This window comes from Lonchura striata, chromosome 21 (genome assembly GCF_050655825.1).
Source record: "Lonchura striata isolate lonStrDom1 chromosome 21, ASM5065582v1, whole genome shotgun sequence".
Taxonomy (NCBI): domain Eukaryota; kingdom Metazoa; phylum Chordata; class Aves; order Passeriformes; family Estrildidae; genus Lonchura; species Lonchura striata.
This window is the reverse complement of record NC_140723.1, coordinates 8,697,195-8,722,729: the sequence shown is the minus strand read 5'-3', so window position 1 is coordinate 8,722,729 and position 25,535 is coordinate 8,697,195. Positions and strand designations below refer to the sequence as shown.

Sequence of the window (25,535 nt, the reverse complement as noted above, 5' to 3'; positions counted from 1 at the left end):
AGTTGTACTAGATCAGGATTTTTCTGCTCAATAATACCTTGCAAAACAAATACTAATGCATAAATGCAAAAGCCAACAACTATATTTGTTATTTCTATCAGTCATTTGAGAGTAAAATTTGACATCAGTTTCAATACAGATTAATACAAGAGCACAGAGTGACAGGACAAAAGAATGGCTTCAAACTGGTAGAAGTTTTCAGAGAAGCTCTAATTTTCCAAATGTGCTACTTCTACCTCAAAAAGGAGCATGATGAAATCTTGCAGGCCTAGTGAGGGCAAATTGCATGGTGTTGGTAGCAGGCGGGGTTTTTTTCCTTTTTAGTCTGTTGAAAAAGGGGATATGGCAGCCTTGGACAAAGGAATATTGATGGCAAAGTGCTGATGGGGGACAGCATCCCCCTGACAGCAATGTTCATCCCCTTCCCTGAAGTTGTCAGACCTGTTCCTCTGTGTGTGAGTGCGTGCATGACATGAAATTTAATAAAAATAAGTAAAATAAGGACAAAAAGTCCTAGCAGGTGGCAGGGCCCCTGTGGGGTTTGGGATGCACATTCCCACGTGTGTCCCCAGCTGATGGGATCGCTGTGGCCACGCCGGCACAGAGCTGTGTTGTGTTGCTGGGACAGTTGCTTGGAAAAAGAAGGGAAGAAAAAAAATAAAACAAAACAAATGGAAGAGGAAAAGCTCACCAGGCAGGCAGCAGCAGGCCCGGCGTGGCCGAGGTTTCCAAGGCTACTGCAGCCACACGGGCAGCTGGGCCACGGCCGCTCTGGGGATCGCTTTGTGCAGTGGTTGGGCTTTGAGCTGGCAGAGCCACTCGTGGGGGGGAAATTGCTGACTGAGGACTCGTGTGTTTGCTGCAAGCCTTGCTAACAATGCCAGCTTTCCTAAAGAGCCCGGAGTGGTGTTTCCAGCTGAAATCCTCCACCACGACCATCGGGAGCCACAGAGGGGCCGACATCGTCCTGCAGGTGAGGCCGAGGCAGCCGAGCGTCCCAAAATGGGAAGGGAAGGGAAGGGAAAGGGGAAGGGGAAGGGGAAGGGAAAGGGATGTGCTGGAATCCTCCGTGCAGAGCGTGGAGGTACCAGTTTATGCTGGGATTGACGGCCAGAAAAGGGGCTTGGCAGAGCAGGGACGAAGCTGGAGCCACCTCCAGCAGCGTTCCCTGCCTGTCCCTTGCCTGCTCCCAGGCTGCAGGGGTAGCAGATCGTCATGCAGCCCTGGAATTCTCCGCCTCAGACAACAGCTTCATCCTTCAGGACTTCAACTCCCCCCACGGCACCTTTGTCAACAGCTGCCAGGTCCAAAACGCGGCCGTCAGGGTGAGGCCGGGGGACATCCTGAGCTTCGGCACCACAAAGGGAGCGACCTTCCAGCTGGTGGTGGATGGGGCTGCCCAGGTGGGGTGGGGAGGCCGGGGAGAGGTGCCCAAGGAAGGGTGGATGCTATGGCCCATGGAAGGATGCCTGGGCAAGGGTGGGTGGGGATGTCCAGAGAAATCCACAAATGCCAGAGGTTTGTGTCCAAAAAGGAGACAGAGGAATCCTTCATCTTCATTCAGATAAATAATTCTCCCAATTTCGCAGAATCACAGAATAATGAGGTTGGAAGAGACCTCTAAGATAATCAGGTCCAACCTATGCCCTAACACCACAACTAGACTATAGCATCAGGTGCCAAGTCCAGTCTTTTTTTAAACATATCCAGAGATGGTGATTCCACCACCTCCCTAGGAAGACAATTCCAGTATTTTATTATTCTTTCAGTGAAAATTTTTTTCCTAATATCCAACCTAAACCTTCCCTGACGTAGCTTGAGACTGTGTCCTCTTGTTCTGCCAATTGCTGCCTGGTGGAAGAGATCGACCCTCACCTGTCTACAACCTCCCTTCAGGAAGCTGTAGAGAGCAATAAGGTCACCTTCTAAGCCTCCTCTTCTCCAGGCTAAACAACCCCAACTCGCTCAAACGTTCCTCACAGTGCTTGTGTTCCAAGCCCCTCACCAGCCTCATTGCCCTCCTCTGGACACGCTCAAGCATCTCAATGTCCTCAATTTATCTCCCAGATGAATTATCCTCCCAATAAAGGGAGAGAATCCACTGGGGCACTGTCAGAACCCCGGCCTGGTTCAGGGGTTCTGTGTGGTGGAAAAGTCTCTCCTCCAACCCTGCTTCCAAAGAAAGGCTCAGCAGTCTCTGTTGTTGGGTCTCAAGGCAGTTTATTGCAAGTTATCTAAAAGATTTTCTTCTGGGGCTGCTGTGGTTTGCTCCCAGCTCAGGCAGAGGCACACACACACCCTGACATCCTCTCTGACCCCGACTGCTTCTTCTCTCCCACCCAGGGCTGCTGCTGTCTTTTATATGGTACATTACGTGTTACATGGTTACAGTTTCCCCAATGCCTATTACCTATATTAAATGGTGCTTTTCTATCTTTTATATGGGACATTACGTGTTACATGGTTACAGTTTTCCCCAATGCCTATTACCTATATTAAATGGTGCTTTTCTATCTTTTATATGTACATTATGTGTTACATGGTTACAGTTTTCCCCAATGCCTATTACCTATATTAAATGGTGCTTTTCTACTCTAAACCAATCTGTGAGTGCCAACATCACCAAGAACATGGAGGTAAGGAAGGAGAAAGAGGAGGAACAGGACCGGCCAAAATCCCTTCTTCTTAAAACCTCTGACCCCCATGTACAAAACAGAAACCCCCCTGTACAGGTGTTAAAACCCCCCTGTACAATACTAAAAAGTTCTCCCCTCTACTTTGTAACTACTTCTATTATAATATCTAAACTTTTGTTACTCCTTGTTCCACCTTTAAAGTTGGTAACTCATTCCATGGTTCAAACCCAAAATCACAGCTGTTCCCAGCTGCCTGCCAGGGTCTCAAATGCTTCTGACCTGGGTCTGGAACCTCCAGAAATGTCTGAGGGACATTTTGAGTTCCAACAGGGCACATGCCCCTGGGGTTTTCTCTCTCTCAGGGTTTCGGAGGGCGCAGCCTCCTTCTATCCCAAACTCCCAGCCACATGTTGTCCTTCTTTCCCCACTGGCTGAGGTGCTGGGAAGGTGCAGCCTTCCCGAACCTCCTACCACACACCCCAGCTTGAAGTCACAGTTTTACACCAAAGTTCAGAAGTTCAGCTTGTGCTCCCTATCTCAGGAGCCGAGCTGTCTGGGCTCTGCAGCAAACTGCTGCCCAAAGTCAGTAGAGACATTAAGACCCATTTCAAAGACTTTAACACCCATACCTTCACACATCAAATTATTTGTAAAGACATTAGCACGCATTTTTCCTGTCATGGGGGAAGAGGAAATGAAAAGCTCCCTCTGCTGAAGAAACTCAGGCAGTTTGGTAGGAAAATGGAAAAGCATGGGACAGAGATGCATTAGCAAAGGAAAACCTGGGAAATGTCCTTTCCCTCTATTTACATTTTATGTTTTCTCCCAAGCCACTTAAGAAGAGAGAAGCTAGGTGTCAAATAAAACATAGAGGAACTGATAAACCCCAGTGATAGTTGTATCATTTTGGCTCTTGGAGAATCCAAGATGCTGCCTAGGTAAAGCTAGATGGTGCTGGAGCAGTGAGCAGTTGGATTCCCAGGGGCAGGTGAGCACAGGATCGGGTCTGCACAGATGCAGAGCCTGTCCACGGGGTGCCCTGGGACCCTCCTTTGGAGGGGCAGCTTTGAAGCCTGGCCCTGCTGCCTGCAAGGAGGGAATAGCCTCAGCTGTGAGGTGTCTGACCAGGGGAGGGTTTAATTAAATTACTTAATTTAATTAATTAATTAGGTGCTGTGCAGAGGAGCACACCCAACTGGGAATCAGACCCTGCTGTGCCCAGACAGGGATTCTGTCAGGTTTCTGTGCCAGTGGCAGCAGCATGAGCAAAAGCAGCAGGGCTGGGATGTGCCCTGGGAGAAGGGAAGGTGCTGGAGGTGCAGGGAGCCTGCACTGGGGTCTGGGCTCTGTTAACAGGACCCACAGCCAGGGCCAGCCCTGCTGGCAGATGTTTAATGCAGCCCTTGTCACTGAGACCTGGGGGGTGGCTGGTCCCCAGTGATGAGCTCTGCTCATCAGGAGAGCAGCACACAGTGTCCTAATTCCCAGTGTGACAGGCCCAGCTGATGGGAACACAATGAGAGGCTTTGGTTTGTCTGGGAGAATGGGAGAAACAAATGGGACAGGACCATGTGTGAGCCAGGAGAGCTGTGAAAGGAGTGCTGCTGGATTGTGCAAATGATGTGCAGAATTAGGGCAGTCAGATAGAGGAGGAAAAGCTCAAAAATCAGAAAACCCCAATCATTTCCTTCTGTTTCAGCAAAGGTCTGGATGCCCTGATTAAAATCTGATCCTTGTGTAATGGAAATGGGAGAAAACTAAAATTGTGCATCAGCTGAGATCTGTGCCTGGGTTTTCCACAGCATGGGGCACGTGAATCCAGGGCTAAATTATTTCCTAAAATCTTGCAGATAACTTGGTGTTTTCCCACTGTAGATGTCCTGTCCCCCGCTGAAGCGTCACATGGGGTGGAGTGGGCAGCTGCAGGTGGCTGCAGAACCCAAACCCTGGACTCCTGCATCTCCCCTGTGCCTGCCCTCGCTGCAGGGGCAGCAGGGGCAGCTTCCCCCCGGCTCCCTGGGCACTGGGACCCCCAGAGCCCCCAGCTGTGTGCCCCAACTGGTGCTGCCAAGGCGACCTGCGAGTGCCCGGGATGGAAGCACGGCCAGTGCCACCTCTCTGGACACCTCCAGCAGGACCCCTGTGCTGAGGCCAGGTACTCCATGATGCCAAAACCAGCCACTTGTGTCCTCATAGAGCCCCTTGATTGGAGCAGAAAAGTGACAAGCATTGAGCAACTGGGTGTGAGTCTTTGGCCCCTGGAGCTGATCAAAATCCATGTGTGGTCCTGGGTGGCGTTTGGGTCAGGGAAGAAATGAGCTGTGACGTCCCAGGGGGAATGCTGTTGTCCTTGCAGAGGGACATTTCCTCTTGTTTTTCCTGGTGTGGGACCCAGAAGGGCCATGACTTTATCTGCACCACTGGCTCCTGTGCCTGTTCCTGACTCCTGTTTGGTGTTTTTATCTCCTTTGGAGTTGCTGCCTTGAGTGAAGGCACGTTAAAATAGATCTGTATGCAATACACCTCTGGAAATAATGTGATAGACCAGTGCAGAGGTGAGGGTTTGGGCTGGAGAATGAGACATTTGCCATGGATGTTGTGGCCTGGTGCTGTGTTGTGCTTTTCCTGCTGTGGGCTTGGGATTTTTGAGCTGTCATAAGCAACACCAAGTCAGCAGTGGCGTGCCAACGTGCAGAGTGGAGTCCCAGTGCTGAACGGGAAAACTGCAACGAGGCTGAAGGGGGGACACACACCCCCAGGGTAGCACAAACTCCTCTTTTTGGGAACTGCCCAAAGGATTGCCAGGCCCTAAGGGCAGCAAGCAGAGCTATTCCCACGTGAGAAGACAAAAAGCACAGCTTTCTGGGGGGCTGGCCAGTGCTGGAAAATAAGGGCAGCCTCTCTCTGCTGTGTCCCTGCTGCTGTTAGGCTGTTTTGGTTCACAGAGGTTAATTAACTCACTCTTCTGTGCAGAGTGTTAGCACTCTTAAGAGTCTTTTTTTGCTGTTTCTCTGCTGTTTGTGAAGTGAGCCCATGCCCTGAATAGCGGCCATACCTTGGAGTAGTTTTGGGACAAGGGAAAAGGGTGCTGCAGGGAGCATTGCTGATAATTTGCTTTCTTCCAGTCTCAGCCAGCTTCTCAGGTGATGGTGCAAGCAGTGTGGGGAGAGCCCCTTCGCTGGGGGCTCACGAGGTGCATCTCCTCCTGCGGGAGAAGGTAATGCTGAGGAGGGAGGCAGGGAGGACCCTGTCCTGGTCCTTGGCTCAGCAGCTGAATCCTGCCCAATGTCTGTGTCCCAGCAGGGCGTGGGGGCTGCCACCAAAGCAGGGGATGGGGACAGTGGAGGATGGAGGATGTGGGAAGCAGGGACAGCCATGGTCTCCTGCTGATGGCCATGGGGTGGTACCCCTGGGCAGGGGGTCTGCAGTTTCTGTGGCTGCAGAGTGACCAGTGGAACCTGAATCTGCCAGCAGGGTGAGAAATTCCTGGAGAAGGAAACGGGTCACCTTTCTGGATTGGAAACAGAGTTAAAGGGGAAGGATGTGCTGATAAGAGACCTACAGGAGGAGATCGCAGCCATGGCCAAGAAACTGGCCCAGGCAGCAGTGAGGAACGAGGCTGAGCTGACCCAGAAGCTGCTCACCTTCAACCAAGAGCTGGGAGCCCAAACAGAGGAGATCAAAGCCCTGAGGGAACAGGTACTGGAGGCTTCCATAGGCACCGAGAGGGCAAAACACTTCTCAGGTACCAGTGTGTTTGTGAGGCAACTCCCAGGTTTGGGCAGGAACGTTTGTGTGTCTGAAATCAAGGGAAATGAGGGACAGATCCATCCATCCTTCCTTCCTTCCTTCCTTCCCTCCTTCCTCGCTCCCTCCCTCCCCTGGCATTAGGATTTCAGCAGGAACAGCCAGAGCACATTCAGGATGGCATTTGAAGATGCTGAAGAGCAGTCCAACCAAACCACAAGTGCCAGATGACCCTCTGAAGGGGCTGTAGCACTCAGTGAACGTTCTGGTGAGCAGCACAGGTAAATCTGTGTTTTGCAGATCAGTGACCTGAAGAAAGGCTCAAACCAAGTTTGCAGCCTTTCCCTCCATGAAAGAGACCTGGAGATCGGGAGGCTGCGGAGAGAAAGTGAGAAGTTGAAGAGGGACCAGGCTTTGACTGCAGGTATTGTGTCCCTGGAGCTTTGGGTCAGGGCATGAGGCAGTTTGGGACTGGCTCTGGATAGGAAGCAAGTATTGGCCAAACTGTACAGGCAACAAATTATTCCTAATGTCTTGTGGGAAGGGACCCTAAAGACTACCTCATTCCACCCCTGCCACAGACAGGGACACCTTCCCCTGTCCCAGGCTGCTCCAAGCCCTGTCCAGCCTGGCCTTGGACACTGCCAGGGACCCAGGGGCAGCCACAACTCCTCTGGCACACTGTGCCAGAACCTCCCCACCCTCACAGGGAGGAATTTTTTCTCAATATCCCATCACAGTTGGGTGACCTCTGACCAGAGATGTTTTCCTCAGGTCTGGTGAGCAACATGCGAAGAGAACTCCTGCAAAAGGAGCAGAAAATCCAGCAGCTCCAGCAAGAGACTGAAAAACTGAATAAGGAAAATCGAGAGAAGGACAATCAGCTGGCTGTGGTTTCAGCCAAGGTTGGTAGCACTAATTAGGGGCTCAGTAATTTATGACCCCCCCAGCTTGACAGGGGGATTAAGGTGGGAAAGCAGGTGAGAAGGGTCATGCTTCTCTCTGGTGAGGACGGTAGCAGTTGTGTCACTGGGATATAGTGGTGATGGTCCCATGCCATGTCAGGGTGTGCCATGGTGCCCACAGATCAGTGTCTCCTTCCCCAGCTGGATCTCCCTCCTTGCTCTGCATCAGGTACTGCGTGCCCTGGACTCCTGTGAGCACAGTAGCTGTTTGTACACACAAACCATTCCTGCCAGGTCCTCCCAAGGAGCCATGGAAACCCTGCTCTGTGCCCTGGGGCTCCCTGCGGCCCAGCCTGGATTTGTCCTTAAAGCAAGTGCCTTGTGCAGCAGGTTGTTCCTCTGCATGTGCAGCTCCTCCTCCACTGGCCGAGCTGCACTGGGAGCATGATCAGGGCAGAGGCTGTGCTGGCTGTGGTGGGCCAGGAGATCACAAGGATTGATGGGGAGTCCCAGAATTGCTGAGGCTGGAAATGACCTGTAAGACCACCGAGCCCAGCCATTACCCCAGCACCACCACGGCCACCACTGAACCATGTCCCCAAGTGGCTTTTAAATCCTTAGAGGGATGGCAACTCAACCACTGCCCCGGGCTGCCTGAACCAGTGTCCCTTCACAGCAGGAGCAATGCTCTCTCTGCCCTGATGGGTATTTTCCTTGGTTGCCATTCCTTCTAGAGCTCAAGAATTAAAGAAACAAAGCATGAACTCAGAGAGCAAGAACTCATCTCCTGCAGAAATGTGAGTCAAAAGACATTTTAGGTAAGCAGTGGCTGCAGGAATGCATTAAAAGAGGGAATAATTAACTTGATAATTAAGGGAGTTGTTTGGAACTCGGCTCCTCTCCTCAAAGGCACATAATGGGCATAAGGCCTGGGGAAGTGTAAACTCTGTTGGATCTGCAATGCTGGTTTACAGTGTGAAGGGGAGGGCAGGGGAGAGGGGTCCTGGGGAGAATGTGATCAGAAATCAGATTGAATTCCACTTGTAACCTGATATAACCACAGCAAATGCAGGTTAGAAGAGAATTACAGGATAAACAAAGTGAGTTAGATGGGAAGAAAATCTTGCTGCTCACTGGAGATCATCCAGAGGGGCAATGCCCAGCTGCCCTGGTGAGACCCCCACCCTCCCCGGGCTCTTGCAGCGCCTCGAGGAGCTGGAGCGGGACCTGGAGGGGCTGCAGGGGGAGATCCGGAAGCATGAGAGTGTCCAAAGACAACTGGCTGAGAAAGTCAAGGTACTGGTGGGTGCAGGGGACACACAGAGGGCAGGTCCCATCAACCCAGAGGGGTGGGACACAGACCAGCAATCCCTGGGAGCACAGGCTGGGTGGCAGGGCATCCAACCATCCTGAGCTCTGCCATGGACCCTGATGGAGGAAGAGAAACAGGTGGCAGTGCCCCATGTGGGTGTTGGACGAGGAAGTCAAGGATGGACAATATCCCAGGGATAAAACCCAGATAAAATGTGCCATGAAGGGTCGATGCTGCAACTCCAGGCCCTGCAATGGGATTGCTGTCTGTCCCATGGTACTGCATGTCAGAATTGGAGGTGTTGATGATCCCGAGGTTGTAAAAAGTCTCTGTCTGTCAGCCCTGCTGCCAAAGCAGAAGCCATAATTGGTCTGTACTGGTTCCAAGGTGGTTTATTCTGTTTATCTCTCACATGTTCTGCTGCCCTGCCCAGCTCTGTCCTGCAGGGCAGCGTGTGGGGCTCTGCCCTCAGTGGGATGTGACAAACATTCAATACCAGAAACTCCCTGGGCTGGATTTACAAGAACGTGCCAATATCTGTCACCTACGTTGGACAGTGTGTCCCCAGCCTGAACCAACAGAAAAATGCCAACACCACAGTGAAACATGGAGGGCATGAAGAAGGAGAAAAAGGACAAGACACACCCAATTTCCTCCATCTTGTCCACTTTGGACCCCTCACCTAGAATCCTAAATTTTACTTTTGCACCCGTGCCACACTTAATTATTGCTTATATCAAACACTTAGAGCTTGTAATTCATCCTGTGAGATTGAAAACTCTTTTCCATGGCCAGAGATCACAGCCAGTGTCTCTGGGGGCTCTGTCCAGGGGGTTCCTGACCCCTGCCAGGGTCCCAGACCTGCCAGGGCAGCCAGAGGGAAGCTCTGGATTCCCACAATTCCAAAGGCACATTTGGACTTGTCTGATGGGGACAGTTGAAATGGCCACTGCATGGTTTTGGATGTCACTCTGAGATGCCAAAGCTGTCGTTGCAGGCAGAGGAGGAGCTGAAGGCAGCCTGGTGCCAGCAGGCAGAGCAGCTGCAGGAGATGGGGCGCAGGGAGCGCCTGCTGCAATCTGATGTGCAGCGAGCTGGGGAGCAGGTAGGGATTGGAACATCACCATGGGGCCGTGGGCAGCACAGGAATGCAGCTTCCCGTGGGGAAGATGTACTGTGGGAACAAAAACTGAGAGTCCTGAGCTCCAAACCCTGGTACAGGACTTACCTTGTCATTGGGTGAAGTATAAAATGTTTATCCAAAGAATTTGTGTGGGAAGCATGGACAACATAGCAGTTTAATAGCATACAGAAAAGGAATCTCTAATCTTAGTTCTGCTGTCTGGGAGCCACACCAACCTTCCTCGGTGCCTGGGTAATGTTGCTCTGGGCAGGGACGCCCTTTGCAGATAACACCATGCTAGCTAAGGACCATCAGTGATCAGCAGAGCAGCTGTCAATGACTGATGGTGCTTGTTTCCATGTGTTGATCCCTGCTGCAGCTGGAGTCCTTCAAGACCCAAGTGATGCAAGTCTGTTGTCCATCAGCAGCTGGCAGCACAGGGAAAGCTGTAACAGAGCAGCAGGTGAGTTTAGACACCAGCTCATGGAGATGTCCAGAGCCTGCAAAGCCCCGAGTGGCTCGCAGCAGCTGCTGCAGAATGGCCGTGGTGCCTGCTCCATGTGCAGTAGGGCTGCAGCACCCAGGCTTCTCCAGAGGAGGATCTGTGCTGTGGCTGTCCCAGGTGAATGGCTCTGCTCCATTGTTACAGCAAACTGGCCCCTGGCTGGGTAGTAATTGGCTTAGACTCCATGAATTCACAGAAGGCTGATCAATAATCTTTATTAAGCAACCCATTGCTCTTTTGATACCCTGGTTTGCTACAGGTAGAATTGAATGGTCTTTTAATTCAAATGCCATCACCACTGGCTAATTAAGAAACCACTATTTGCGAAACAAGTCTCCATAACACATTGCACATGTTCACAATACCAGGTGCAACAAGAAAAGAGAAGAATTGTTTCTCATTCTCTTCTCTGATCTTCTCACTGCCTTTCCCAGAACGATGCCTGGGGAAGCTGTGTTTCTCTCTGTGGCCAGAGAGCTGCTGCCACACTCCATGACGTGGAGGGGACACAGTCCCTTTGTCTCCCAAAGCTTGGAGGGAGGCTGTGGTCTGCAGCAGGGCCAAGCCCTGGACTCTGACGTGGCTGCCAGTTTGCAGCAAGTCTCAGTTGTTCTCTCAATCCCTGGCCCTGCAGCTGGAAAACAGAATGAGCCTTATCCTCTTCTTTCTTCACCCACTTTTCCAGGTGATAGAGAAGGTCAGGCAGCTCTCTAATGAGAACCAGCAAAGCCATGAAAGAGAGAAGAGCCTGCAGAAGGAATTAAGCTGCAGGCTGGCAAAGGAGACAGAGGTGTCTGCAAGCATCAAGGTGTTCAAGAGCTCCCTGCAGCAGCTCCAGGTCAGCCCTTGCAATACTGAGAACCAAATGGCAGCTGGGAGATAGTGGCACAGGGTGTTTTGTTGGCCTGAGGAAAGGTCAGACAAAAGGTACAACCCTGAAACAAAGCATCATCCCTAAGCATTCATGTTCCCAGGAGTTTGTCACAGATTCTCCATAAAGCCCATCCTGTTCCACCCCCTGCCAAGGGCAGAGGCACCTTCCAGTGGACAAGGTTGCTCCAAGCCCCTTCCAGCCTGTCCTGAGACGTTCAGAAATGTTGTGTCATTTGCCAGTCCCTGAAGGCCACTGACAGTGGAGACTGGCTTGTTCCCCACGGGTTCCATGTGTTTCAGGCTTGCCTGAAGAGGCCCTGCAGCAGTGCCAGCCTGCGAGGGGAGCTGGGGCAGCTGGAGGTGCTGTGCCTGGATCCCTCTGTCTCAGCCATCAGGACAGCAGTGGTGGACATGGCACATGGTCCCCTGTCCTGGCTGGAGGGTGCAGAGCAGCTCCTGGACAGCGCAGGGATGGACCTGCACACCTCTAGCAAAGGTCTGTGTCCTGCTGGGCACCCCTGGGAGTGTGGGATGTCTTGGCAAGCCAGATGTAGAGGAGAAAGCCCAGCATGAGCTACTTCTTGGGGAGAAAATCACAGAATCATGGAAATTTTAAGGCTGGAAAATACCTCCAAGGTCACCAAGTACAACCATTAAGCCAGCACTGTTCCCAGGTGCCACAGCCTCACACTTTTTTGAACACCTCCAGGGAGGGTGGCCTATTCCAATGCCTGACCATCCTGTTCATTAAGAAATATTCCTGGACATGCATAATATGGTGTGTGAGCACCCCACACAGTGAGGCTCCATTGACTTTTGCAGGGCTGTTGGCTGCTCTCGGGAGCTTGTTGGAAAAGAGTCAGGAGATGGCACAGAGGAATCAGATGTTGCAGGTACAGAAATATTTATGCACATAAACTAGGTGGACTTGGACTCTTTCCATGGTAAATATGATGGCAGTCCCAAGCAAGCCAGTGTGGCACCTGGACTGGGGATGTGCAGTAGCTGAGATCCCCGAGTCTACAGGAAATGTAAGGTAAGGGAGACAGAGCCCACTGCCAGTGTGTCCATATTCCTAATGCAGCAAGGATGGAGAGGTCTCTTTTGTGAATTTTTTGTGAGTGAATGTACATGGGAGGTTAATTTCTTGCCCTGCTGCTGACACACTTTCTTTAATACCTCCATGTCTCCCTGTAGGAGCAATTAGAGAAGCTCCAGGAGCTGCAGGCAGAGCTGCTGCAGGAGCACACAAAGGAGCTAGAAGCAAAACATGAGCAAGACTTACAGATAAAAATCCAGCACATTATCCTGGAAAAGGACAAGGAGAGCAAACAGGTACAGTGACATGGCTGGTACTCCAGGAAAGGAATGTTATGCAGGAAACATGGATGTCTATAAGAGTGTTGCATAATGAGAGGAGGAACCTCTAGCTCCAAACTGAATGCAGTGCCAAGGGACTGGATATCCTCTCATATGGATCCAGGTAATGTAAACTCCCAAAAATATCCATGGTGGAACTGGGAAGCACCTGCAGGTAACATCAGGATGCACAGCTGCCAGTCAGTCTCTGGGAGAAAGGGGAAAGCAAGGAGCATCATCATCCATGAGCTTGGAGAAACATTGCATTGCTTCCTCTCAAGCCTCCTCTCCCTCCCTCCCCATGCTGGGGTCCCGTGGGCTCCTTTTGGGCTGGAGAGGAATATCCCTGTGGAGCAGGGGGGCACAGTCCCCCCTCATCCCCAGGGAAGCCCAGGCCATGGCACCAGTGGCTCTGGCGTGGGAAGCAGTGTCAGCCAGGGTGTGGGTGGGTGTTTTGCCATGCGTGTGCTGTGATCATGGGGGCCTTGTAGGACACTTTCCAGTCTGCTTTTGTGTCTGGCACCTTGGCAATGGTGGTTTCCTGGTGTTCAGTTTTGTAAGAGTTCAGGCAAGGAGCAGCCAAGCAGCTCCTACCCAGTCTCTCAGCTGTGCTTCCCCAGGTGCTCCCATCCTCTCTTTCACTGAGTTACCTCGTGTCCTGCCAAGCTTTTCTCCCATCACCTGCCCCTGCTCTGGAGCAATGACCCTCCCTGCTGCTTTCCTCCTTGGAGCTGAGGTCTTTTTTTCCTGAAGTGCCTCTGGTCTGTTGATTCACAGATTCTGGAAAGCGCCGTCACTGAGGAGAAGGACAAATGCAAGAAGGCTGTGGAGGAAGAACAGAAGAAGATCCAAGAGTTGGAAAGGCACCTAAGAAGCATGGCTGAGGTGAGCGTGGGAGGTGCAGCAGAACAGCTCACTCTTGGAATGAAGAAAAGGGGAAGTCTAGTGTGGTGCTCCAGGGCTCAAAGCAGTGGACGAAGGGGTTTCCCCGCCCCCCCAAATACACAGAGAGCAGCTCTGCAGACAGAAAGGTGGATTCCTGGCTGACCTAATTACTGCTAATTTCCTCTGGTAGGCAGCAGCAAAGAAGGCAGAGGAGCAGGAACTGACAGAGGGAAAACTGAGAGAGGCTTTGCACGAGCTGGAGGAAATCACTGCACAGAAGGTACTTGCACTGACCTGTGCAGGTGGAGGATGCAGGGCTGGAGAAGAAGGCTTCCCCCATCCCTGCAATCCTTCCCTCCATTCTTGTGACCACTGTCCAGGAGAGATGATGCTGATGGTGATCCCAAAAGAAACCCCCAATGCTTCCAACCCTACTCCCATGTCTTGTTTCCCAGGCAGTGTTACAGCAGCAGAACCAACAGCTCAGGGCTGCCCAGGAGGAAAAGGAGTTACAGAGGCTGAAACTGCAAGAAGACATAGCAGGATATAGGGAGCAAAGCAAGCAGCATTCCCTGACCATCTTGGCTTTAGAGGACAGGCTGCTAGAGGCCACTCAGCAGCAGAAGGTGCTGGAGGAGGAAAAGGCAGCACTTGTGGAAAAAATGGAAGGTAGGTAAGGGTTGTATGGGGTATGCCTGTACCAGGACCGGCTGGCTTAACATGAAATTTGTGTGGAGATGGAACAGTGAATTTGCTGCTACAGAAAACATTGGGAAGATGTTGAATGAGGGTTATTCCACCTGCAAGACGAGCTCTGTGAGGTCCTGCAGAAGCCGTTTCATTGTCTGTTAGTTTTGGAGAACATTTTTTCATTGTTTGGTGGTTTTGTCAGGGCTTTGCCACTGGAGAAGGGCTCTTTGCCCTCTAAAATGACAAGACTGGTGTGCTTTGGGCTGCTCCCAGATAGAAGCAATCCCAAGCAAGGCTGGATGTCGAGAATTGTCTGGTTGGCCTTGAAACTGGGCTCTGAGGGGCATGGGTTTCCCAGAGAGACAGTCCTCAGCCCTCAGATCTGCCACATGAAGGAAAACATCTGTGTAGCAGAAGCAACAAGCATGTAAGTGTTACAAAGAAATAACTGACCTTTGTTTCTGGTGTCCTGTAGGACTTCAGTGTGACGCCCACAGCTCAACATCGGGAATTTGGCTGAAGATTTGTCCTGCCGTGGGGTCTCATGTTTGTGTGAGGTGAGCAGCACTTGCTGTGGTGGTCAGAGAGGCTGGGGCAGGGCTGCAACCGCTCCCTGCCAGCTCTGCAGTCCCGTTATTGCAGGGACACACAGCGGTGGCACAGGGCTTGGGGTGGGACAGGATGGATTTATTTATTCCTGGGCTCCCAGACAGACTGGGGGCTGGGGGGGGGTGAACAGAAGTTTTTATGCAGCAGCTCAGGAGTAGGGGTGTAGGAAAGTGAACCAGTGAGGATATGGTAGGGGAGGAGTATAAGGGGGGCAAATGGCTCATGAGCCTACCAGGGAAAACGGGGTGGGAAATCATACACAGGGGTGCTTGGCCAATGCCATCCCCAAGGGAGGGTAGGATAGGGTTTTGGGAAGTCCAAGGGACAGAGGGTACAGGGAGCTTCACAGAAGCCACAGGGGAACTTACAGGGGAGAAGCCTGACGAGGCTAGACTTCAACAAGGTGCATGGATGTCAGGGGCTTCTTGCATAACATTAGATTCTCCCCTATTCTTATCAACGTGCTGTCATTTGATGGAAAATTTCTGCCCTATTCTTGTATTTTGTACTCTCTCAACACTAATGGGATACCCCAGCCTTTGGGGTAGAGCCCAGCTTTGGGTAAGAGAGAGAATAGAAAAGCACCCTCCTGATAAGTGGAGGGTACCCTCAGGGGATGCCCCAACCTTTTGGGGAAGAGTGAGGATCCAAGGGAGTGATGGTGAAGATCCCCTTGGATCAGGAGGGTTCCCTGTAGTCTCTGCAAGTTTAGCCACCAGCTTGTGGAGACTAAACCCACCATCCAGGAAAATCCCTGCTTCAGCTCACTTACCCCCAGAGCGTGGGTGGAGGCGTTTCTGGCCATTTGCCCTGGGGATCCAAGGGAGTGCCGGTGGTGATCCCCTCGGATCAGCTTCTTGTCAGGAGGCGCCGGCCCCGGAGTGGTTCTCCATAGCTGGTTCAGGAGCCAACTTCTGTGGTGGAATCACAATAAACTGGGGGCTTTATCTTCCTCAGCTTGTCACTTCCAGGGACCAACAGTGTCCCCCGAGTCTTGGGCGCGGCCACTGTCGGTCCCTGGTGCGCTGGTCCCGGTGTTGCCCTTCAGGGATCCTGATGTTACCTCGGCTCCTGTTCAGGGCCTTGGCTCAGCCCGATGTGAGCCATTCAACATCTGTCCTTGTCCTGGGATAAATCCACCCTCTCGGGGCACCTGGTAGCCTGGGGTAGAGAGCACCAGCGAGGATGAGAGAGTCCTGGAGCCTCAAATCTTCTGCTTGGCTCCTCTTGGAGTCCAAGGCAGAGCTTGCTGATGTTCTTCGTCATAGATGTTCTTTTCCCTTCTCCTTCAGTGAGGCGGGCGCCCCCACAGATTGTCCCGTTTATTTTAAAAGACGAAGGAGGGAACCATCCTCTGCTCCCACTTGGAGCAGCGTGCGCCATGTGGGGCGGCTGCATCAGGGCCGTGACCATTCCCTGCGAGCTCTGCAATCCCAGTTATCGGCAGGGACAGACAGGGATGGCACGGGGCTTGGGGTGGGACAAGATGAGTTTATTCCTGGGCTCCCAACAAGACTGGGGGGGTGAACAGAAGTTTTTATGCAGCAGCTCAGGAGTAGGGGTGTAGGAAAGTGAACCAGTGAGGATATGGTAAGGAGGAATATAAGGTGGGCAAATAGCTTATGAGCCTATCAGGGAATATGGGGGGGGGGGTAATACAAAGGAACAAATGGGGTATTGAGGGCGACAAGACAAACACAGAACTCTCTGGAGAAAGGGGCAGGGATAGGGAGGATTTACAGCTTGAAAGGGAGGAGGTTAGGGAAGGGCTTGGGAAAATTGGCAACTGGGAAAGGGAGGGGATTAGGGAGGAGAACAGGGGGCAAACATGGATTCAAAGCAAAACAGACCACAACAGGCAAGGACCACTTGGGAAAACCTAAGGAAGTCCAATGCCACCTTGTTCCAAGATCTTTTTAGTCTGAGATAGGACTCGAGTCCCTTTGCTAGGCTGAACTGGTCCTAAGGACATAGAGCATCAAGGTGATGCCAAATAGCACATGACAATCTGCCATCCCCTATGGATGGCTCCAGGTAAAAGCAACTGGTGTGGCCAACCCCACACCACAGGGTGACCCAAGGAGACCAAAAGGCAGGTAAAACCAGAGTTAAATAATAAAATATTAACCAGGAATGCAGCACAGGAAGGCATGCATGTGCTCCCTGCCATGAGGTTTCCCAATGGCTGAGAGATCTGCACTGATCTTTCCCAGAAAACTGCAGGAGGAGCTGGCAGGGGTGCAGGGCACACTCCTGGAAAAGAAGGCAGTCATCAGCAGGCTCAGCAGGGAGCTGTCAGAAACCAGAACCAGGATGTCAGACATGAGAGGTGGGTGACGTGCACTGTGCGGCTGCCATCATCCCCATCCTCCTGCAAGCACACACAGATCACAAGAAATTGGTGTCACCATTCCCAGGCAATGCCTTGTCCTGCTGGGAGCAGAGCAGGCAGTCTGTTCCCTTTGGGAAGGTGAACTTCTCCCCATCCTTGGCTAAGTCATAAAAGTGACAATGAGAAAGCAGAGTAACCAGGGGGAGAGTGGGTAGACAAATCTGAGCTCAAAACCACAATGGTGAGCTTCTTGGAGCTGAAGATGTTCCAAGCCAGTGGACTGGGAAAGCCTTGTCTGGAATTCCTCCATGGGCAGGGCTGTGAACATGAGGACAGAGCCCATTAGGAATGTGTGCAGTCAAAAAATGCAAGTCAGAAAATGCTGGTGACCTGTCCTCCTTCAAGCTGAAGGAAAATTGCCACAGTAAGGAATTTCCCTGTCTTGTACCTCCCCAAAGAGACTGGGATTTAGTAAACCAGGATGTCCTGTTGGCATGGCCCAGGATCTGAGGGCAGCTGCCAAGGGCAGGGCTCTTCAGGGAAAAGCCCCATTGCTGCTTTCATGAGGGTGCAGCAGCTGCAGATCCCCCAGGACCGTGTGATGAGTCAGCCAGCGTCCCACCAGGCTGTTCTGTGCTTAGGGGAGCTGAGTGAAGAGCAGAAGGTGGAGCTGGAGCACAGCCAGAGGCAGCTGAAACACCGGGAGTGGGAAATGAACCAGCTCAGAGAAAAGCTATCCGAGATGTCCAGCCTTGTGGAGGAGAAGGATCGGGCCCTGAAAGCAGCAGCTGAAGAATTAAGGTACACCCTGACATCACCCAAGGCTTCACGGATGCCACTCTGCGTGCCCCCAGCAGCTGATGGGGTTTAGGGTTCTCCCAGAGCAAAAGGCACGTGTGAGAGTATCAGGATGGTGCTCAGCTCTGAATCCACGGCACAGGAACCAAAATGGGGGTTTAGTGGAGCTCATGCCAGTAGATGTGTAACTCAGACACTTGCATCTGAGTGTTCCCACCCACACCGTGGTAGTCATCAGTGGCTGCCCAGGGTGCTGCTCTCCACAAGCTGGTTGGGTCACCCTCATCCATCACGGGTCCCACAACATCTTGTCTCTCCACTCAGCCAAGCCCAAAGGCGCTGCCAGGTGCTGAGGGATGCTTCCCAACAAACAGAGGAGAACAAAGGGGATGCTCCCAGGACACCAGTGCAGGTGAGTGGAGCCTCCCAGAGGGTAAGTCCTCGTGGAGGTCACCGAGGTGTGGGTTTGCCAAGAGCACCGATGGCACGTGGTGTTTCTCAGCATCACGGTGAGAGCCAAGCCTGGAGCTGCCCCACGCTGGCCCAAGGATGGGATGGCCGGGAACGCTTCCCAAGCCAGGGCTGCCTGTGATCTGGGGAACCCACAACCCCCACCAGGCTGCAGCTGGTTAATGAGCTGATGTGTGCACAGCGCTTTGGAACCACCAAGTGTTGTGTGTGCTAATGGCTGCATTAATTGCCAATTAGAGGGAACAGCGACATGCAAGCATTCCTTCCTTTTCCCAGCTTGCCAAGCTGTGTGTGCTGGCTGTGCAGGTAATGCAGAACCAGGTCTCGGCTTGTATGTGCAGAAGTAGGGGCAGCTTCTTGCACAGGACAGGAAGAAACGCTCCTCATTCTCTGATGTTTCCCCTCCTCTCAGCCCCCTAAATTATCAGGCTAGCCCAGAGATCCGAGGGGAGGAATATCAGGAGATGGCAAACATTTCCAAAAGAGGCTCTTACCCCAGATATGTTGGTTCAGCTCTCTTTATGCTGTGGTGTCCATGGGGAGAGCGGGGAAAAAGAGCACGAACAGGAAATGTCAGGGGTTTATCCAGGTTTTGGGCAGGGAGGGCTCCTTGGCTCTCCACCAACCCCGTTGGGGCAGGAAAGAGGGTCCAGGGTTCTCTGATCAGAGTCACAGGGTCCCGGGGAAGGGGGAACAGAATGCCCATGAGCACAACGTAACAATTCTCCTGTGCCAAATCCCTACTGGATTTTCCCGAGGCTGGAAAAGGGAAGAACTCGCAGGGGGTGGCGGCAGCAGATGGAGGGGCTGTGGGAATTGTACATTCTGTGCAGCGATGCTGGCAGCCAGCAGCGTGCCAGCGAGGCCGGCTGCTGCGGGGGCTGGCACTGACTCACACCAGCCGGTGACGGGCGAGGCACTGCCCGTCCTGCTCCACGTCCTGTGATGGGCAGGGGAAGATCCCAGTGCTGGGGGTGCCACTCGGGAGAGGGATGGGCAGAGATGGGGGTGACAGCAGCCAGCCCGGAGCTGGGGGTCTGCAGCCATCATCAGCCCTATGGCCCCATTACAGATTTTTGGATGTTTGTCATAATGTGAGGATCTGGGTGGGGCTGGGAGAGGCCGTGCACATGGAGAGAGAAATGTCCAAGTCTGTGCAAGGACGCAGCCTCTGAAGTCCACCCGTGTTTGCGTGTAGATGGCAAATGCTCTCTGGTGGTGCAAAGGACAAGGGAAAAACGCCAGCATGACTGTTGAGAGCTGTGCACCAACCCTCTCCTGCCTCTCCTGAGCATTTGCAGGGTTCATGCCAGAGCTCACCCTAGGTCAGGAGTGGCTCCGTGTGGTGGAAAAGTCTCTCCTCCCACCCGAGCTTCCAAAGAAAGGCTCAGCAGTCTCTGTTGTTTGGTCTCAAGGCAGTTTATTGCAAGTTATCTAAAAGATTTTCTTTTGGGGCTGCTGTGGTTTGCTCCCAGCTCAGGCAGAGGCACACACACACCCTGACATCCTCTCTGACCCCGACTGCTTCTTCTCTCCCCGCCCAGGGCTGTTGCTGTCTTTTATATGGTACATTACATGTTACATGGTTACAGTTTTCCCCAATGCCTATTACCTATATTAAATGGTGCTTTTCTATCTTTTATATGTACATTACGTGTTACATGTTCACAGTTTTCCCTAATGCCTATTACCTATATTAAATGGTGCTTTTCTATCTTTTATATGGGACATTACGTGTTACATGTTCACAGTTTTCCCTAATGCCTATTACCTATATTAAATGGTGCTTTTCTATCTTTTATATGGGACATTACGTGTTACATGTTTACAGTTTTCCCCAATGCCTATTACCTATATTAAATGGTGTTTTTCTACTCTAAACCAATCTGTGAGTGCCAACATCACCAAGAACATGGAGGTGAGGAAGGAGAAAGAGGGAGGACAGGACAGGCCCAAATCCCAAATCCATCTTAAAACCTCTGACCCCCATGTACAAAACCAAAACCCCCCTGTACAGCACTCAAAAATTCCCTTTACTTTGTGACTACTTGTACTGTAATATCTAAACTTTTGTGAATTCTTGTTTTCCTGCAAGGTTGGTAAATCATTCCATGGCTCAAACCCAAAATCACAGCTGTTTGCAGCTGCCTGCCAGGGTCTCAAATGCTTCTGACCTGGGCCTGGAACCTCCAAAAATGTCTGAGGGACATTTTGAATTCCGACAGGTTCATGTCCTGACCATGGCACAGGAGAGCAGGAAAGAGGTCTCAGTCAAGTCTCTTATGCTCCTGTAAATCCACAGAGATGCTCCCCAGGCTTTGATCTTGTGCCAAGTGCCCCGTGTCTGCAGCAGGGCTGTGTTTACAGTGAGCTTGTGCTGTGCCAGATGCAGACTGGGCAAGAACCTGTCTCCTTTCAGGAGCCCCCATCATGCTTGGCTGAGCTCGGTGCGAAGTGCCAAGGCCTCAGGCACGAGGACACGATCCAGCGCCAAAAAGCAGGTCTGGCCGAGCTCCGGGAGAGGGTGAAGATGCTGGAGAAGAGACAGTGCTCAGGTGAGCAGGGCTCTCCTAGAACGAAGGAATGGGTTGGGTTGGAAGAGACTTTAAGGACCATCTTGTTCCACCCCCTGCCATGGGACACTTGACACTACTCCAGGCTGCTCCAAGCCCTGTCCATCCTGGCATGAAGCAGCCACAGCTTCTCTGGGCAACCTGTGCCAGGGCCTGACCACCTGCTGGAAGCCAGGGCACGTAGAATATTTTTCTGCCTGTCCTGAGAACTCCTATCCCCAGGAGAATGCTGCTTTTAACCTTCGTCCATGGAGAAAGCTTCCAAGACTTTGGGACGAATTGGAATCTACGAGTGTGTGAAATAGATTGTAGTACAGTTCATCACAGGGTGAAAAACTTTTTCGGGTTTTTAGTATGGAGGTGGGTAGGAGACAAAATGGAGAATTTTGGGCATTGCCTGATCTTGTTTTTCATCTACTCCATTTTCTGCAGTGTTGAGAACACAAAGTGATTGGTTAGAAAGAACCACAATGCAGATATTGCATGGGCAGACAAATAATTAGTTATTAGAAGAAAGGCAGAACTTAAAGTACTTTCTAAGAGTTAATTGGACAAAATAGCTTTAAAAGACCTTGAATCTGTGTGTCTTGACACTTTTTGTGCTTTCTCCTTGTACACTAAGTCTGAGATGTAGACAGCGTGCAGAACTTCTGATAAGAAAAAAATAAATAATAACCTGAAGACCAAAAAACCAAAAGTCCCATCTGTCTCTCATTCCTGGCACAGAACTTTTAGGGGTCTTCCCATCAGGAGGACCCACGAGGGAGGATTCCACACCCACCATCACAGGGAGTCTGGGAAAGCTGGGCAGCCTCAAAGCTGTGTGGAGAGTGGAACAATTTGGCATCTGCTTGTTTGCCTCCAGGTGATGTGAAGAGCAATTCAGAGCCACTGGTGGTCCAGATGAAAGACTTCCCAGAGAAAATGGTCCAACAAAGAGGTCTTGAGCTGGAACCTGCTTCTGTGTCAGGAGAAAAACTGAAGGCTGGCAAGGTAGAGGGCAGTTTATGGTTTATAATGCCTGTGACTTTGCTTGGAAAGTACGCCCTGGGAAGGGGAGAAATAGGTTTTAGAGATGCTCAGTAAGAAGTCCAGGTAGGAGATGCAGCCTGATGGAAGGCAGGCAGTGCTCCTGCAGTGGCAGCTCCACCAGGACCAGCACATTGCCTGGTGCTGGAGGAGAAGCACCAGGGGTGCCATGGGCTGAGCGAGGCTTGGGACCACAGCAGGACTGGGCTGGTTTTCCCATGGGGTGAAAGGGAGGCACAAACCACTTGGCCAAAATCCAGGCCCAAAGTGGGCTCCATGGATCTTTCCTTGTCTGTGCAGGTTCCTGACCATGTTCCTAATGGGAGCTTGTTCAGGATCACCACCAGCACAGTGAGCTTGGAAATGGCTGAGGCAACACTTGGGTGAGAAGATGGTACATCAGGGACAGATGTGGTAAACCATGTGGAGTGTGTGTACATGCCCAGGGTGCTTAGAGTTTAGATGTTTTTTGGAAACATTTCAGAGGTTTCATCCTGCATTAGCATGCTGCAGGAATGTTGAAGATGAACTACACTGTGGTCCAGTTAAAGACATCCCTGTCCATGGCAGGGGGGATTGGTTTGATGACCTTTAAATTTCCCTTCCAATCTAAACTATTCTATCATTCTATGGCCCAGAGCACATTGTGTGTCTGCCAGGACATTCTGGGACCCCAAAACACGCCATGGTGAATCAGAGAGCCTGGGGAGCAATGGAGGGAGCTGCCAGGGAAGGGGTCCATGGGTAGCACAGCTGGTGGGTTGTGCAACGAGGTTTCTTCCCCCCGAAAATGCAGGGAAACACCCAGCAGGGAAACCAATCATCTTAGAAAAGGAAGCAATCCAATCCCAGTAAGCTGTGCAGCTGGGAATGAGATGCAAACCTACTTTCCTTGGGACACTGTCATGTCCTCAGGAAAGCAGACAGAAAGCAGATGGCTGAGCAGCGTGATGGGATGCAGCAGACCTGGTAAATAATGCATTCCCTCTTCTTCCCACAGTACCTTGATGTAATCGGTGCTCTGGGAAGCCTGGTGGAGATGAAGGAGCTGTCAGGAATGCAGCCTCTGCACCTTCCTGAGGAGAGAAGGGCAGAAGTGGAACTGCAGAGACAGAAAGCCCTGGAGCTGTTTTACAAAAATACCAGGAACCTCCAGGTTCACCTGGAAAGGAAAGAAGTGCTGAAAGATTATGGGGGAACTGTGGAGCAGCTCAGGTATGGAAAGCCAGGGCTCTGAACAGGACCTGGTCCTTGGATGCCAAGGGAGATTGGGACAAAATAGCTTTAATATAATATACAAAATAGCTTTAAAATAGATTGGGGCAAAATAGAAGTGACATGACACTGCTGAGTCCTGTGTGTGTCTGGGACCAGTCTGTGTCTATGGCCACGGTACAAAAGTCAAACGTCACGAGGAGTGGGGAAAGGTCCTCCTGGTTTTCTGCACTGGTACCTTCTGCAGCCTCACACAGCGTCAGAGCCAGGAAAGCCGTGCCAAGTTCCCTTGTTCCTGGGTGGCTGGAGCCTGGGACAGCAGCAGCTGGGGCAGCAGGACCAAGGAGGGCATGGGAGAGCACAGCTGAGGGTCAGGGGGTGATAAGGGCAAAAGACCGACAGAATCCTCCCCTCCTGTTGTGCACAGGCAGAGCCAAGCTTCCCTGCGAAGGTGCCAGGAGGAGATGTCCAGGCTGGAAGATGAAGCCCACAGGGAGGCAGAAGAGAAGGCTCTGCTGAGAGAGGCTCTGGAGAGGACACAGCTCCAGCTGGACCAGGAGAAGAGGCTGCAGCAAGTGGCCAAACGGCACAAGGTGAGAAGGGAACACCCGACTCCTGCTCTGTGCAACAGCCAGCTCCACCTGTTGGGAACCACCCTCAGGGTGGTCAGTCGGACCATCCCAAGAGGCTGCAGGTTCCAGGCCCCCAACGCTCAGCTGCAGCATCGTGGCAGCATCCCTTGATGAAGTTGGAGGAGGTGCAGCACCTGTAGCAATGGGTTTGCACCATGTATGAGGACAAGGGAGGAGAGCAGGTCATGCTGAGCTGTTGTGGTCAGCGCTGTGTCTGTTGTCTCTGTTCTGCAGCCTGGAGCCACAAAGATTCTGCTCAGGCCAGCCGAAGGCCAAGGAGTGCATGGCAGATGCTGTCAAATCAGGAAGCTCATAGGAGCAGCACCACGGGGACCTTCACTAGGTGCTGGTTTGCAGTAGGAACAGTCATCAGTGTGGGCTCTGAGAGGGTGCAGGTGGCATGAGGTGAGGGTGCATTTTGGGGAGCTCCAGTTTGTACACCGTAGCTCCTGGGCACACCGGTGTGACTGTACAATGTAGGACCTTATTTTCCCACAGTCCATATTCCATAGAGTGTGGCGGAATTTATGGCAGTGGAAAAGGTGGTGAGGATATATCCAGTGCACATGTGTGTGTATTTGTGTGTGTGAATACAGCCCTGGGTGTGTGAAGTCAGTTGTGGGGGGTGTGTCCTGTCCTTGCTGAAGTGGCCTCACGCACAGAGAGCAATCATGGCTCGACATATCCCTTGCTATGTCCTCCATCGTGTCACAGGGAAACTGGAGCATAAGGCATGATGTAGTACGGAATTCTGGAGTTCCTGGAACACCCCAGGAATGCTGGACCTGCCACCTAGGAAGAGGGAAGAAGAGGACCTCTGTCAGCCACAGCAGTACTACAGCAGCATGAGGACGAGCTGGGGAGATGAGAGCAATGTGCTGGTGGCGGGGGAGGGGTGATGGCACAGGCTCACTTACTGATTTTTGTCCTCAATAAGGGCGAGAGCAGACCCTGGATTTTGGGAAGCAGCAGTGTTTTGGGGAGGGAGTCCCTGCAGGCAGTATGCAGCTCCAGCACATCACCCTGCAGCCAATCTGTCTTAGCACCACTTGGAGCAGTCCACATGCCGAGTCCTCTTCAGCTGAGGATAATTTGGATGTGAGCAAAGCCCCACTGGGGTTTCTTGGTCTTTATTTTTTAATAGGATAGAAAAGGTCTGGAAGCAACACAGAGGGCTGCAGCAGGCTGATGCAGGGCTGCATCCTCTCTGGGCATGCGAAGCACCCACATGTGCACAGTGGCCAGCCCCTAGTGGGGCTCTGGGCATTGGTGTGGCCTGGTTTTCCTGCTCCATGTGCTGGGAGAAGCCGGATGCTTCCCTGTCTGTATGCCTGGGTTTACTCCGGGGCAAGACATGACTTTGTATGCTTGTGTACATTAAAGGTGCTGCCGTGGGCATCCTCTGCAGGTGTATCTGCATGGAGATGCTGGGCTGCTCCATGACTCTGTGTGTCCTCCCCATGCCACCTTGCCAAACTCTGGGTCAGGAATGGACGGAGTTGCCAGGAGCACAGGTGGTTGAGTGCACCAGACTCCCCGTCTCCCCGTACCCTCCTTCGAGCCTATGGACTCATAGAATCATGGGTTGGTTTGGGTTGAAAGGGACCCTAAAGGTGGTGTGGGGGGATCCCACCGGGGTACGGGACCCACCGGTGATGCCGGGCCCTGAGGCATCCCAGGCTGGTCCCGCCGGGGATGGATGAGCCCCGCCGCTGTTGCCGGTGGAGGGGAGGGGGTCTTGAAGGGATGGTGATGGTGCTGGAGGGCGGCGGGGAGGGCAGCCCTGCGGAGCCGCAGCCGGGCGCTCCGCGGGGCGGCGATGCGCTGCCGGGGCGGCCGCC

The 25,535-nt window shown here is 52.3% G+C and overlaps 1 protein-coding gene across 10 annotated transcripts; it reads left to right on the top strand.

Annotated features, from left to right (window-relative positions):
- Positions 1–694: 694 nt before the first annotated feature.
- FHAD1 (forkhead associated phosphopeptide binding domain 1) lies at positions 695–25,137 on the top strand. 10 transcript variants are annotated; one of them, XM_085559052.1, is made up of 28 exons: positions 697–973; positions 1,194–1,325; positions 4,512–4,791; positions 5,762–5,853; positions 6,108–6,335; positions 6,684–6,807; positions 7,158–7,288; positions 8,023–8,085; positions 8,492–8,584; positions 9,598–9,705; positions 10,103–10,186; positions 10,914–11,066; positions 11,402–11,597; positions 11,924–11,994; positions 12,299–12,436; positions 13,238–13,345; positions 13,536–13,625; positions 13,801–14,014; positions 14,511–14,592; positions 16,858–16,973; positions 17,618–17,777; positions 18,099–18,186; positions 20,665–20,800; positions 21,684–21,811; positions 22,848–23,062; positions 23,490–23,655; positions 23,929–24,037; positions 24,409–25,137. In XM_085559052.1, the coding sequence occupies exons 1-28, from the start codon at positions 878–880 to the stop codon at positions 24,429–24,431; spliced, it is 3,624 nt and encodes a 1,207-aa protein (XP_085415178.1). In that variant the 5' UTR covers positions 697–877; the 3' UTR covers positions 24,432–25,137. The 10 variants fall into 10 exon arrangements, with proteins under 10 accessions (XP_085415181.1, XP_085415182.1, XP_085415183.1 ...); XM_085559050.1 differs by having other exon boundaries at positions 1,194–1,403; positions 6,111–6,335; XM_085559049.1 differs by having other exon boundaries at positions 1,194–1,403.
- Positions 25,138–25,535: the final 398 nt, after the last annotated feature.

Coding starts and splice junctions, on each gene's coding strand:
- FHAD1 (XM_085559049.1), top strand. CDS start 878: ATGCCAGCTTTCCTAAAGAGCCCGGAGTGGTGTTTCCAGCTGAAATCC. Junction 13,626..13,800: donor AGGAAATCACTGCACAGAAG/GTACTTGCACTG, acceptor CTTGTTTCCCAG/GCAGTGTTACAGCAGCAGAA. Junction 21,812..22,847: donor AAAAACTGAAGGCTGGCAAG/GTAGAGGGCAGT, acceptor TTCTTCCCACAG/TACCTTGATGTAATCGGTGC.